General features: G+C 40.6%; 1 protein-coding gene across 1 annotated transcript in view; it reads left to right on the top strand.

Annotated features, from left to right (window-relative positions):
* Nucleotides 1-12,069, top strand: part of CCDC180 (coiled-coil domain containing 180) — a 42,042-nt gene extending 29,973 nt beyond the window's left edge. The window contains exons 28-38 of the mRNA XM_026657343.1: nt 1,626-1,696; nt 3,303-3,516; nt 4,344-4,418; nt 4,974-5,040; nt 5,817-5,958; nt 6,512-6,672; nt 7,640-7,777; nt 8,501-8,612; nt 9,533-9,638; nt 10,133-10,271; nt 11,904-12,069. Of these exons, the coding sequence (XP_026513128.1) occupies nt 1,626-1,696; nt 3,303-3,516; nt 4,344-4,418; nt 4,974-5,040; nt 5,817-5,958; nt 6,512-6,672; nt 7,640-7,777; nt 8,501-8,612; nt 9,533-9,638; nt 10,133-10,271; nt 11,904-12,035 (1,357 nt within the window). The 3' untranslated portion in view covers nt 12,036-12,069. The remainder of the gene's footprint in view (nt 1-1,625; nt 1,697-3,302; nt 3,517-4,343; nt 4,419-4,973; nt 5,041-5,816; nt 5,959-6,511; nt 6,673-7,639; nt 7,778-8,500; nt 8,613-9,532; nt 9,639-10,132; nt 10,272-11,903) is intronic.
* Nucleotides 12,070-12,512: the final 443 nt, after the last annotated feature.

The following is a 12,512-nucleotide window of genomic DNA, read 5'->3' as shown; positions in this document are numbered from 1 at the left end:
CCTTTTCTAATGCCAGTATATCTTTTTTGAGATGAGGAGACCACATCTGTGCGCAGTATTCAAGATGTGGGTGTACCATGGATTTATATAAGGACAATAAGATATTCTCTGTCTTTATTCTCTATCCCTTTTTAAATGATTCCTAACATCCTGTTTGCTTTTTTGACTGCCACTGCACACTGCGTGGACGTCTGCAGAGAACTATCCACGATGACTCCAAGATCTCTTTCCTGATTAGTTGTAGCTAAATAAGCCCCCATCATATTGTATGTATAGTCGGGGTTATTTTTTCCAATGTGCATTACTTTACATTTATCCACATTAAATTTTATTTGCCATTTTGTTGCCCAATCACTTAGTTTTGTGAGATCTTTTTGAAGTTCTTCACAGTCTGCTTTGGTCTTAACTATCTTGAGCAGTTTAGTATCGTCTGCAAACTTTGCCACCTCACTGTTTACCCCTTTCTCCAGATCATTTATGAATAAGTTGAATAGGATTGGACCTAGGCCTGACTCTTGGGGAACACCACTAGTTACCCCTCTCCATTCTGAAAATTTACCATTTATTCCTACCCTTTGTTCCCTGTCTTTTAACCAGTTCTCAATCCATGAAAGGATCTTCCCTCTTATCCCATGACAACTTATTTTACGTAAGAGCCTTTGGTGAGGAACCTTGTCAAAGGCTTTCTGGAAATCTAAGTACACTATGTCCACTGGATCCCCCTTGTCCACATGTTTATTGACCCCTTCAAGGAATTCTAATAGATTAGTAAGACATGATTTCCCTTTACAGAAACCATGTTGACTTTTGCCCAACAATCTATGTTCTTCTATTTGTCTGACAATTTTATTCTTTACTATTGTTTCAACTAATTTGTCCAGTACTGATGTTAGACTTACCGGTCTGTAATTGCCGGGATCACCTCTAGAGCCCTTTTTAAATATTGGCATTACGTTAGCTATCTTCCAGTCATTGGGTACAGAAGCCGATTTAAAGGGCAGGTTACAAACCATAGTTAATAGTTCCGCAATTTCACATTTGAGTTCTTTCAGAACTCATGGGTGAATGCCATCAGGTCCCGGTGACTTGTTACTGTTAAATTTATCAATCAATTCCAAAACCTCCTCTAGCGACACTTCAATCTGTGAGAATTCCTCAGATTTGTCACCTACAAAGGACGGCTCAGGTTTCACTAGTTCAATTAAATTTCACTAGTTCAACTAAAGTGCTGTAAAAATAGATGTTAACTGAGTACTAGTTTTCTGGCTTCGAGGGCATTGTTTGAATTAACGAGAGATAAAATGTTACATAAAGGTAAACATATGAGGAAAATGTATAAACGTTAATGAATAATTAGACAGGGGATGGTGTGACATGGCAAGCTCCAGACCTTTTCAATAGCATGTTTGAGTGCACAATTGTGCTTGCAGAAACTTCTAATTTTCAATTATACTACATCATTTGAATTGTTCTCGTGCAAATTATTGCAGTTAGACATGCCTTTGTAAATTTAGCCCTAACATTAGGCAGTATCTCAGAGATTAAAGTGCTCTCAGACCATGACAACGATAGAGAACTGGTAGCTGGGTATTTAGAAGCTACATAGCTCTTAATTTTTGTTTCAGAATTCAGCAACCCAAGAAATCTCCAGAACTGCGGCATGAGAGAGATGATCGCTCACAGTCAGTAGCAGGAGGTATGCAAGCACTCCTTTTACTGCTGAAGTTCTCTTTCTTATGGATTGACAGAAAGAAATATATATTTTAACTGACAACTCTTAATATGTGACTATATATTTATACCTCTGAGCAGGAATAAAGTACATATCAGCCTACTACAGGCCATGTTTTTTCTTGTTTGCATCATACATGCCAGTTGACTGGGTCTGTGCGCACCAGACATCCTTTGAGATATGGTGTGCAGGGAAACATACTGGATAGCCATATCTCCTAGTGCTGTCTTGAGAGGTTTGGATGAATCTGTCCTGCTGCTTATGAGAAGGAAAGAGGCCCCCTGCACACTCTTTCTTTGTCCCCAACCATATGTGCCAGTGTACAGGGGACAAAACTTATCCCTGTATCTTTATGTGAGTGCATATATACTCCCTTAGGAGAAGGCAGTGATATTCTCTCTCTATTTTTTGTTTTTGTTTTGTTTTAAATGAAGGATTATGTTGGTTTAGGTAAAGTGTATGTGACAGCTGTTCATGTAATTCCATTGTGGTTTTGAAAGTGGCAGCTCTCCATATAACTTCCATGGAGGTTAATAGGACTTTTAGAACTAAACCCCATGCAGCACTTTGAAAAGGTACCCGTGGTGGAGATCCAGTGATAGAGTAATCCCTCTTCCCACATCCTTGCCTTGGCCCTAGACATGATGCAATATGAGCTTTCTCAGGCTGCCTAATCAATAATCTCCCTCTGACATGGAGAGTCCACTCTGGGCTAGCCATACCTTCTCATTTCTGAGCCTCCCTTAAGCAGACACTGCCATTGGTGTCAAACACGTGGTAGTTTTATAAGGACACCCATTCACCAGAGACTGAGTTGAGGCCATCAAACTCAGGTCACTTAGTACTTCAAGTTGGATTTAAACTCTGGTGTGAAAAGTGAAAGCTGAGAGCTGTAGCCAGAGAAGAAACCAACCTCTTATGAAAGAAGCATCTAATCAGGCAGGGACAAATTGGTTTGGATGAGACAAAAATATGCTCATATCTTCATCCAAATCTTTCTGAGGTTCAGAAACTGTTTGCTTAACTACTCTGTGTGTTTTCCACTTGCTTTTGTTCCTAATTTAGTTCAGGACCTGAAGTGGAAATACCAAAACACAGTGAAGTAGACTATTCTCTTGTGGCTGGATTGTGCCCTTGTCTTAAATGGCCCTGCAAGGGAATGAAACCCCTGAGCCCTTTCTCACCTTGTGAGATATACCTGGATCTTGGGCCTGCATTTGGTGCAGAGGGCAGCTCCTAGTTTCTAGATTCTCTTCCCATGAGCATAGAGATGGGATGGGGCTGGAGGGAAGCCAGGAATGGCAGAGGCTCATACCGCTTCCCTACCCAAAGGTGATGCAAGGAGCCCTTCCCTGGGCACCTGCTGGGCCAACATACCTACATCCTGCATAGATTAGCACCTAGACTTCTGGGTGCTGAATCCAATTTAGAAACATCTTGATGTTTTCTCTTCACTAGTGTCAATTAATGTTAGGAGTACTCAGCATGGAAATGAAAACACATGCTGTATAAATGTATAGAAATGACTTCGAATTTGGCTTACAGAATTTATTTCCTCTTTCCTTATAAGCGATTTATCAACCCGTTTATCAACCCGTTTATCAGCCGATTTATCAACCCATTTATCAGCCGATTTATCAAGCAACTTATCAGGCTCCCACAGCACAGAGAGGTTCTGTTTCAAATCTGCATGCTGAAGGTCCCCAGAACTCTGTTCCTTATGGCAATTTATCTGTAGGACCCAAGATGTCTATCTCTGTAAACAAAAAGTTCTCAGTGGGGAGGTAAGGACTATGGAAAGAGAAACTCCAGCATCTTGTGTGTGTGTTTTTGTGTCTACTTCCCTCTAACACTAGCCTGCTTTCCATCCTCCCACACTTTCTCACTACCGTTGGTGTGAGCCTTTTCCCCAGTGGTGCCTACCATGTGGAACAGCTGCGCTGTGTGTTTGTGCCTTATCAGCTCGCTCTCATTTCAAATCACATCTCAAACCCCACCTCTACCTATTAATTTCTCTCTCTCTCTCCTATTTCAGTTAATACAAAGTGTTTTGGGATGCAGGTTGATGCTATACAAAGTTGTGTGTATGTAATATAAAAACAGAGTGTAATTTCCAAATATATGGATGTGTGTGTATATTATTGATAGCACAGACAGCACAGGTATCGTAATTTTCAAATGTGGGTGCCTAAACTGGATGTCCTATTTTGGAAACTCAACTTGGCTCTTAAACACATTAAATGGGCATTTTTGTGGCTAGATGCTAATCTGTATGCAGTGTAGTTGTAGCGATGTTGATCGCAGGATATTAGCGAGATAAGGTGGGTGAGGTAATATCTTGTATTGGATCATCTGTTCTAAAGGAAGGTCAGGAAAGGGAGGATCTGGAAGGCCCATAGGAAGCAGAATCCTGAGAACGTCTCTATCAGATGATAATTTTCATGTCATATAAATGTGGGGCATGAAAATCTTCACAGCTTTTTTTTGTAATTTGATAAAGTTTATATGACCGTAGTATCATAAACAACTGGCTGGGGGGGAGGGGAGGGAGAGACTATGTATTAAAAGTCTGAATTCTTTTGAATAAAGTAGAAAATCTTTGCCTTTTCAGCATACAAAAATACTCGAGATCTGGTCGAATTGACAAGAAGTTCCACATCTTTGGAGAGAAGCCTAAAGAATCTGAGTAAGTTTGCTCTGTATTTCCTAAAGTATTGATCTAATACACAGTTAAATTGCTATTTTTGTAAAGCTAGATTAGACAGTTGTACAGTCTTAATGACAATGGAATAAACGTGAAGTGTTAATTATAGGTGTGGTTGTTTTATATCCTTTGATGCATTGGATAAAAAGGGGTGGGACACAAAAGGAGAAGGAGTGGTAACCTGTCAAAAAGCATAATGATGGAAGCTATAGAACTATATTATGTATGCCCCTTAGCGTAGAAATTTAGCTGGTTTTGGCTTTTTTGTTGTGCTACACCTAATATTTTCTGCATGGGCTTTTGTACGTGCATTTTACTCTTGTCTTTGCTTGCTTTGAAGAGGAGCTGTACCAAGAGGGATGGTGTCATCTTAGGCATTCTTACAGCAACATGTACAAATATATGTTATTTACATTGTATTTATGATTTATTTTAATATATTTACCTCTCATATTCAATGAGATAAAATGTTTTAAAAAGTCAGAAATATTCCCAGTACCAAGTACTTTTTGCATTGTCATTGTGTTTTGGTTTCAGTCATTTTAAGGGGATTATCACCTGTATTCTCTGGGAGGGTAATGATACCTTGCTGTATCTTGCTGAGGTAAGAAAACTTTATTTTCTGCAGTCAATTTCTACTATTGCAGATTTACTCCTGTAGTAGCTTAGCAATTTGGTTCTACTATGTTGCAATGGAACTCCACAATAATTTTTCTTACTTTATTAGTGCATCCAGTGTATAATAATAATACTTAATACATGCATTTGCTTTTATATCTTAAAGTTCTGTACAAACAATAACTAAACTTTATACCATCCCTGTTTGGCAGAATAGCAGGTGTGGATGAATATACATACCTCTGCCATAGTTATATGATAGAAAGGCCTCACTACCAACACAACTCAAACCCTGTTAGTTGTAACGGGGTCAGCCAGTAGGCTCAGATTACGACAAAATGGAGGTGCAAAAGTCTTGGTCTCAGTTTTTTACAGCCTATTATAAATATACCAAAATGCCCTGCTTTTAATGGCCATAACCACATCTCAGTGTCGTGAATTCAGAGACTACAGCATCACCTTAATAACAAGATGATTGGGAAAGCTGAGAGCGGAGACTGGATGTGATCTAGTTACAAGGGAAAGAGGTTTGACAAAACGCCTGATATCTGGTAATGAATCTGCATTCTCAGCAAACATTCCCTGTCTGAGCTCAGGTCAAAGCTGCCGGTAAAGCTCAAGTGGGGGAGGATAAAGGTGGCACAGAATGAAGGGGAGGTTGAAAGACCTAAAGATCCACTGTACTGATATGTTCGCAGTGGTGACTCTTAGATTGGACACTTCGTCAAGTCCTTTTCTTTACCTCGTCTTTACCTTCCAAAGGAGTTTTACCGAAAGGATAAGCATCAAATCACGAGGCCGGAATATCTGCAAGAGACATTTGATCATTGTGCAGAATTGTTTGGGCAGAAGCTCCTGTCTTATCAGAGCCAGACGGATGATTACCATAATTCCTGCCTAATAGGTAAAATCCTAGGACCTAATACTTTGTCATATGTATCAATTGGAATTGAAAACTGAAATGATCAGAAGTCCAGAGTATTCTTAATTCAGTCTTGGGCCTATGCCAATGGAAGAAGAAGGTACCAGGGTTGGCTTAGTATAAATTTAAGGTCCTGTTATCATTGAAAAGGCTGGAATCTCTGCTTTCAAATTGTGCAAAGTTTTAAAGCCTAGTTATGTTTCTACTCCAGTCAGTGGCAATACTCTCATTAACTTCTGTGGGACCAGAATTGGGCCAATTACCTGTAACTGGGGTAACTGTCAGTTACTAAAATTATGTGAGAAAGACCATTGCAAAGATATTTAATTGAAAGACCTGGACAAATGCTTCAGGACTTGTGTGTGTTGCCAGCCACTGGTCCTGGGCCAGTGGACACAAAGAGGAGTGTGTGTGTGAAAGAAAATTCCAGTCACTTTTGGCACTTATACTATACATTAGTTTGTTTGTTTTCTGGTTCCTTGACGTCAGTGTCTGTATGTGACACAAACCTTCCTGTGGCTGCCTTTTCCACCAGAGTTCTGGGATCAGTTGAAGTTGTTTGAAGAACAACTCCCTCAGGTCTCCCATCTGGTTATCGACAGCCTTCTTAAAGAGCATGAGCAGCAGCTCAGACACTCCACTGATCAGATCCGGCAACTCTTCAAAGAACAGCTGGAAGAATGGGACAATGCAAAGGTATGGTTTATGGGCATGCTGGAATACCTCCGGTATAAAGTATCCGCTGTCTGACAGAACATGTTATTGTCATTTACATTAAACTCATTTGCTTGCTTACGCCACTGACTCCTAAACCACCCCCTGATTTCATTTCCTAGTTTCAGTCTCAGATTTTTAATTAGAATAGTTAAACCTGGAGGTAAGTTCAGGCTTTCAAAAGCATGTTATGATTTTGTTTTGTTTCCAGTATTTTTACTTGCTGTCCATATGAATCTCTGTTCTTTGATTAAAAAAAACGTATTCTTGTTTTCACTATAAATATCTCTAAGTGCTGTGTGTTAAGCGGAGTGGTGATCCTTAGTTGACACTAGTAAGCTTGTGTGCACTGTTCCTTTGGGAGTAGAGAATCTGGAAGTTCTGTGAATATTCAGAGGATCGGGGCTGGGCACTCCAGAGGAATGGGTGGTGTTGTGTGCCTATTGCTAACCTGTACAGCAAGAGCAAGGCCAGCGAAGGCCTGGAGGACAATGCTAGTGCTGCCAGAGGCCGGTGGAGTTAAGGGTCTGACCCACAGTAGGTACAACAAGATTTCCTCATGCTAAGGGTAGGTGATAGTGAGGTGCCTCACAACCCGGGAGACCCCTAAGAAGCGTCACAATGTCACTGATGTCTCAGGGTTCTCTGCTGGAGCCTACCTGCTTCCCTCACCCTCTGTCATCTCTCTGTCCCCACTCTGATCTACCTGTGGATTCTCTCTATGCAGCTTGTTGCTGTTCTTTATAGGGGAATCAGCTGATCCCTGCTCAGGTGTATCTCCTTAGTAACTAGGGTTGGCTAGCCCCAAGCCTTTAGCCATTAAAGAGCATGCCACCCTGTTACAACTGATGCACAAAAGAGTTGTGTTTCTACTCATCCCTCTTTCTCTCTAGGACCCAGTCACACATTCTTTACAGAAAATGCTAGTGATGTGTTTGTTTGATTAAAGGCTGAGAACAAGAACAAACTGCGTCCAGCTCTGGGGCACCCAGACAACTTACCCCAGCTGGAGGTTTTGTGCCAGGAGGAGTTAAGAAGACAAAAAGACCAAGCTGATGGGATACTCTTTAACACTCAGAAACTGCAGGTATGAGTGACATACTAGACTGTGGCTTGTTAGAACCTATTTGATTTCGTGCTCAAGGTCAGAGGTTGGAGTTTAGGATGCATTTTACCTCCCCATTAAAAGTGAACTGGAAAAGATTTTTAGTTTTAGGCAACCCCATTAAAGACAATATCTTTTGACTCTTAATTCTGTGCTGTCACCACTAGACCATGCTTTCTTCCTAAGATTGTAGTCAATCTGTTGTTTCCATGGGGTATTTATTCACAGTGCAAACTGAGGAAAGGGATGAACTTGCGTTTGTCTACTCCCATAATGATGATAATCTTGGTTCTGAAACTAGTGTTGTAGTGACGGCGTGTGAGAATGGAGTAATGGTGACATCTCCTGGTTAGCTATCTTAATAGCAGCAGGTGATGGGTGTTTTCCCTGTGGATGTTTCGGTTTTCTGATTAATCATATTGTGCAACTCTTTGGGCAGATTCTGTCTAACTACACAGATCTTCTTATGCCATTTAATAATTTACATCAATCTGATCAGTGACATGTTTGCATTAGGAGCATTCCAGAGGGGCCACTCTGTGAGCTTTTCATAAAGTGCTGCTCTGTAGCTGTTGCACAAAAGCGAGGTTGGAGAGCTGTGTAACTCTTCAGAGCTGCTCTGAAAGGAGATGAGATTCTTTGGAGGGAGAACTTTTCCCATCTCCACTCATACTCGAATCCTAACTGATAACTGTGTCCCCACAGGCCTGTGCTGCTGAGTGTGCCCAGAAATTTGTTTCTGCGCTAGCTAGCCTCACAGAAAACCTGCTTCTGGAGTTAGATGAAAGTATCACCGTTGATGATGTACAAGTAGCAAGTAAGTCAACTGAATGGAACACTTACCCAGTTCTCCACTTCCTTCTTGATGCTTTAAGTAAAATGTTGTTAAAAGGAGAAATAGAGTTCCTTCTGTAATCTTCTGCACTATTCCTTCTAGAATTGCATATGCCTATTGCTTTTCATAACTATATTTCATTATACTGAATAACTTGTAATGCCAAATGCTGTCATCCATTGATTTTTTTCTTATAGTGTTCCTTGTCTAAAGGTTTCAAGGGAAGTTTTATGCAATTTAAATTTAGTTAAAAGTACCCAGAGATTTGGATGGGTGCTATTCTGGTTGCTTATCAGACTAACTATCAGTAAAAGTTTAGAGTTTGTGGTTTCAGATCAAGTTCTTGAGAGCGACATATTTGCATCTTCCCTTCTTCCCTGACTGACACTGTAAGTGAGGTTCTGTGCTGCGCCCCTTGGAGATGCAGCATAGACTGCACAGACCAGGGGGAGGAAGTGGTGAGAGTCCAATGGTGGTTTGTGCACTCAAGATTCTAAGTTGCCATGGGGGCCGGTACAGCCCCCGGCTGCTCTAATTACAGCTGCCTCCCAGGGCTGCCTGTTAACTAGTTTGCAGCCCAGAATCTTTACCTCTACCACCCCCTACTCTGGGTCTTGTGACCAAACCAGAATTGGCCCTTAGGATGTTCCAGCACCTCATCCCACCACATGGCAGTTCAGGATGCTATTAACAGGGCTCTAGGGTCAATTGGAAAACTATTTCTGTGCTCTGGTGATGAGGTTTAGGAATAGGAGAGGAAAGAATTCGGATGATCCACTGACTTCTTGCAAAGTTACCTCTTGAAAACTAAAAGTATCCAGCTTTGTACAGTTGCTTTGGAGCAATGATATGTAGCTGGTCTTGTCTCGCTGTTACTAAGTCTGTCATTTGCTGTGTCCCAGAAATTGAAATGCCGAAAGAGAAGATCTCCACCTTAATCCGTCGTAAACGAGCTGGGCTTTCTTTAGAGATCCATGACGTTAAGCCGTTAACTGAACGTGGCAGCAGGTATCACTAGTATATATTGAATGCTTCTCTGCACATTTTCTGTCAAAAATGCTTCCGGGTACTGTCCACACAGTTTTCCACTACACTTGTTGATGTCACTACACTTGTTGAACTTCCTAAGTTCTACCCACAACAATTATGATGTTGTTTCTCTAGTAACTAATGTACTTCAGAGAGGGGGGAAATGCCGACCTCGGGACAAACCCTACCTGTTTTGATCATGTGACCACATATTAATCAATGGGATTCGCACATAACAAAAACAAAGCATTTTTTTTGTTCTAGTTTTTTTTAATAACTAAATTCCCCACTCCCAGGCTAAGAATATGAAAGGCAAGTATTAATCTAGATTCTGCTTTTGTGAAGATTTCTTTCTGGAAAAAAAAAATCTGTATTTCCTCTTTAGGTATAACTTGCAGTAAAATCGTTCTACTCCCTTCCTCCTCCTCCTCCACCAAAAAGTTTTTAAAAAATTTCTTGTTTGTGGTTTTAAGGACCTGGCCAGGAATACCCAAGACCACGCTTACAGACGTTCCAGACCATATTCTCTGCAGAGAAACTGCCTCTGTGACAACAGCCAAAACTACTCTGGGTCATGTTTCAGCAGAAGAAGCAAGAGATGCAGCCTATGTGGTTTGTGTGGGAGAGAGGTGTAATTTCAGGGGGCTATAAGAGAAGAAAATGTACCTGCTCATACAACCAAGGCACACTGCGAGTCTTTTCAAAGATTATAGTCAAAATCAGTGACTAGAAATCCCCCCTCATTTCCATTTCTTTATGATGGTGACAAAAGTAGAAAGTGCTTGAGTGATTTCTGCTAAGAGCCTTTTCCATCAGGCACTTCCCCACTTTTCAATAGGACAAAACAATGAATGGTGCCAGAACAGATTATCACTGATGTATGTCAATAGAATTACAGTTTGGACAGTAACTGTGTTGTCAGGATTTTCCCCTCATGCTGTTTCAATACAGCCCTCATTTCTCGTCCCAAAGTCTGCAACTTCAGTCTTGGATCACAAGGCTAATTCTCCCTTGGAGTGGAATGGGTGGTAAGATCCATTCCCATTTCCATCCTAAATCCTGAGTCATCTCAGATTTCTCTTTCTGCCACTAGTAGGGTCACCCTCTCGTCACTTTGGCCAGTAGGAAAAATGAACAGATTCTATTCCAGACTACTTCAAAGCCCTCCAACTCACATTGCAAATAGCTCAAAGAATAGCAAAATCAGCAGCTGGGGAAAGGTGCTTTAAGTCCTCATGGGAATAAAAGATCAACGTTGCTGGGCCAGTTCTGGAAGTGACTTTATTTCAACAATCATTTTGTATGGAGAGTACAAAATATATATATATTACGGCAGAGGTAGCAAGACCATAAAACGGTGTCAGTTTTATATATGTAGTAATGATAATGAAGCACTTGCCTCAAAACACTCCTGTGAGGTAGGCATGGTGTATGCATAGATGTGTCTGAGTAATATTAATCAATATATGTATCATATAGTACATACATACTGCACAATAAAATATATTTTGGAAGGCAAAATGAAACAATGAAGTGTAGGTTCAAGAAAACCGTTTTCATTTTTAGAACAAGAACTCATTTGTTTGGTCTGGAGGTTTTAATGATGGTAGAAGGTTCACAACTTCCCCATCCTGTCTAGGTGATGTACCTCCGAGCAGCTTCATCACACAGTTTAGCTCGTCTCTCTGCCTTAGCGAGTTCTAGGACAAAAGCAGATTTGAGACTTAGAGCCCTTCCCCCTTCTAGAACAGGTAGATCTTTACTCATATGAACTCACTGAGGTGGGATAGAGCATCTAACATTGTAACCCAATGTATACTTAAAAGCAAAACTTAAATATTTATTTTGTTTGTTTCAGTACCCATTAAATAAAGGAAAGAAAAGAAGGCAATGAATAATTAAATAGCTGTATAGCTCTGTTGTCAAATATGGAAAATCAGTGGCCAGTGCACAAATCATTTGACACAGCAGGGCAGGGCATGGAGTTAGAAACTAAAAGAAATGGCAGGTACACCTCTACCCCAATATAACGCGACCCGATATAACACGAATTCGGATATAATGCGGTATAGCAGTGCTCCGGGGTGGCAGGGCTGCGCACTCCGGTGGATCAAAGCAAGTTCAATATAACGCGGTTTCACCTATAATGTGGTAAGATTTTTTGGTTGCCGAGGACAGCGTTATATCGAGGTAGAGGTATATATCTGATCTTAACCAGTTTCTTCTTTTTGGTTATTTGTTCAGAAATATAAGCATAAGCTGGAAGAGGAGTTTGCGAAGATTAAGGAGGAAAAGACAGCCCAGCTAATGAAGGCTCAACGCTGGGAGGGTTGGTGGAAACAATCCATTCAGAAGATAAAGCAGCTGTATGCTTGAACCTCATGTTACATATACATCTGTGTTAATAATATATCAGTGTCTTTGTTCTACAAATAAAACTTTATACTTTACTTTATTAGAGGAAAAAGTTTGATCGTCCTGTAACTTTCCTAGAATAATTGGTGAATGTCTGTAAATGGTCCATGGACAGTCCGTCTTTGCTGACTGGTCTATGTCCAAAGCTGATTCTGTCGTGAGAATAATTAGTTGTTCTTGTGTCTCTTTATAACAGCCCCTAACAGATGGAGGTTAGGAGAAAATTTCTCTTATAGACTAGTTATTTTGTAATTGTCCACTATTGGATTACTTGAACCTTACTCTGAGGCATTTAGTACTGGCCAGTGTCAGAGACCAGATGCTGTAATAGCTGCACCATAGATCTGATCCAATCTGGCAATTCCTGTAACTAATGTACTTGATACCAAAAGGCTGATTAGTCTGTAATTAGGATCATCTGTAGCACCGTTTTAACAT

Source organism: Terrapene carolina, unplaced genomic scaffold (assembly GCF_002925995.2).
Source record: "Terrapene carolina triunguis isolate 2854851 unplaced genomic scaffold, T_m_triunguis-2.0 Scaffold238, whole genome shotgun sequence".
NCBI classification, from domain to species: Eukaryota; Metazoa; Chordata; order Testudines; family Emydidae; genus Terrapene; species Terrapene triunguis.
This window is presented reverse-complemented; position numbering and strand designations above follow the sequence as displayed.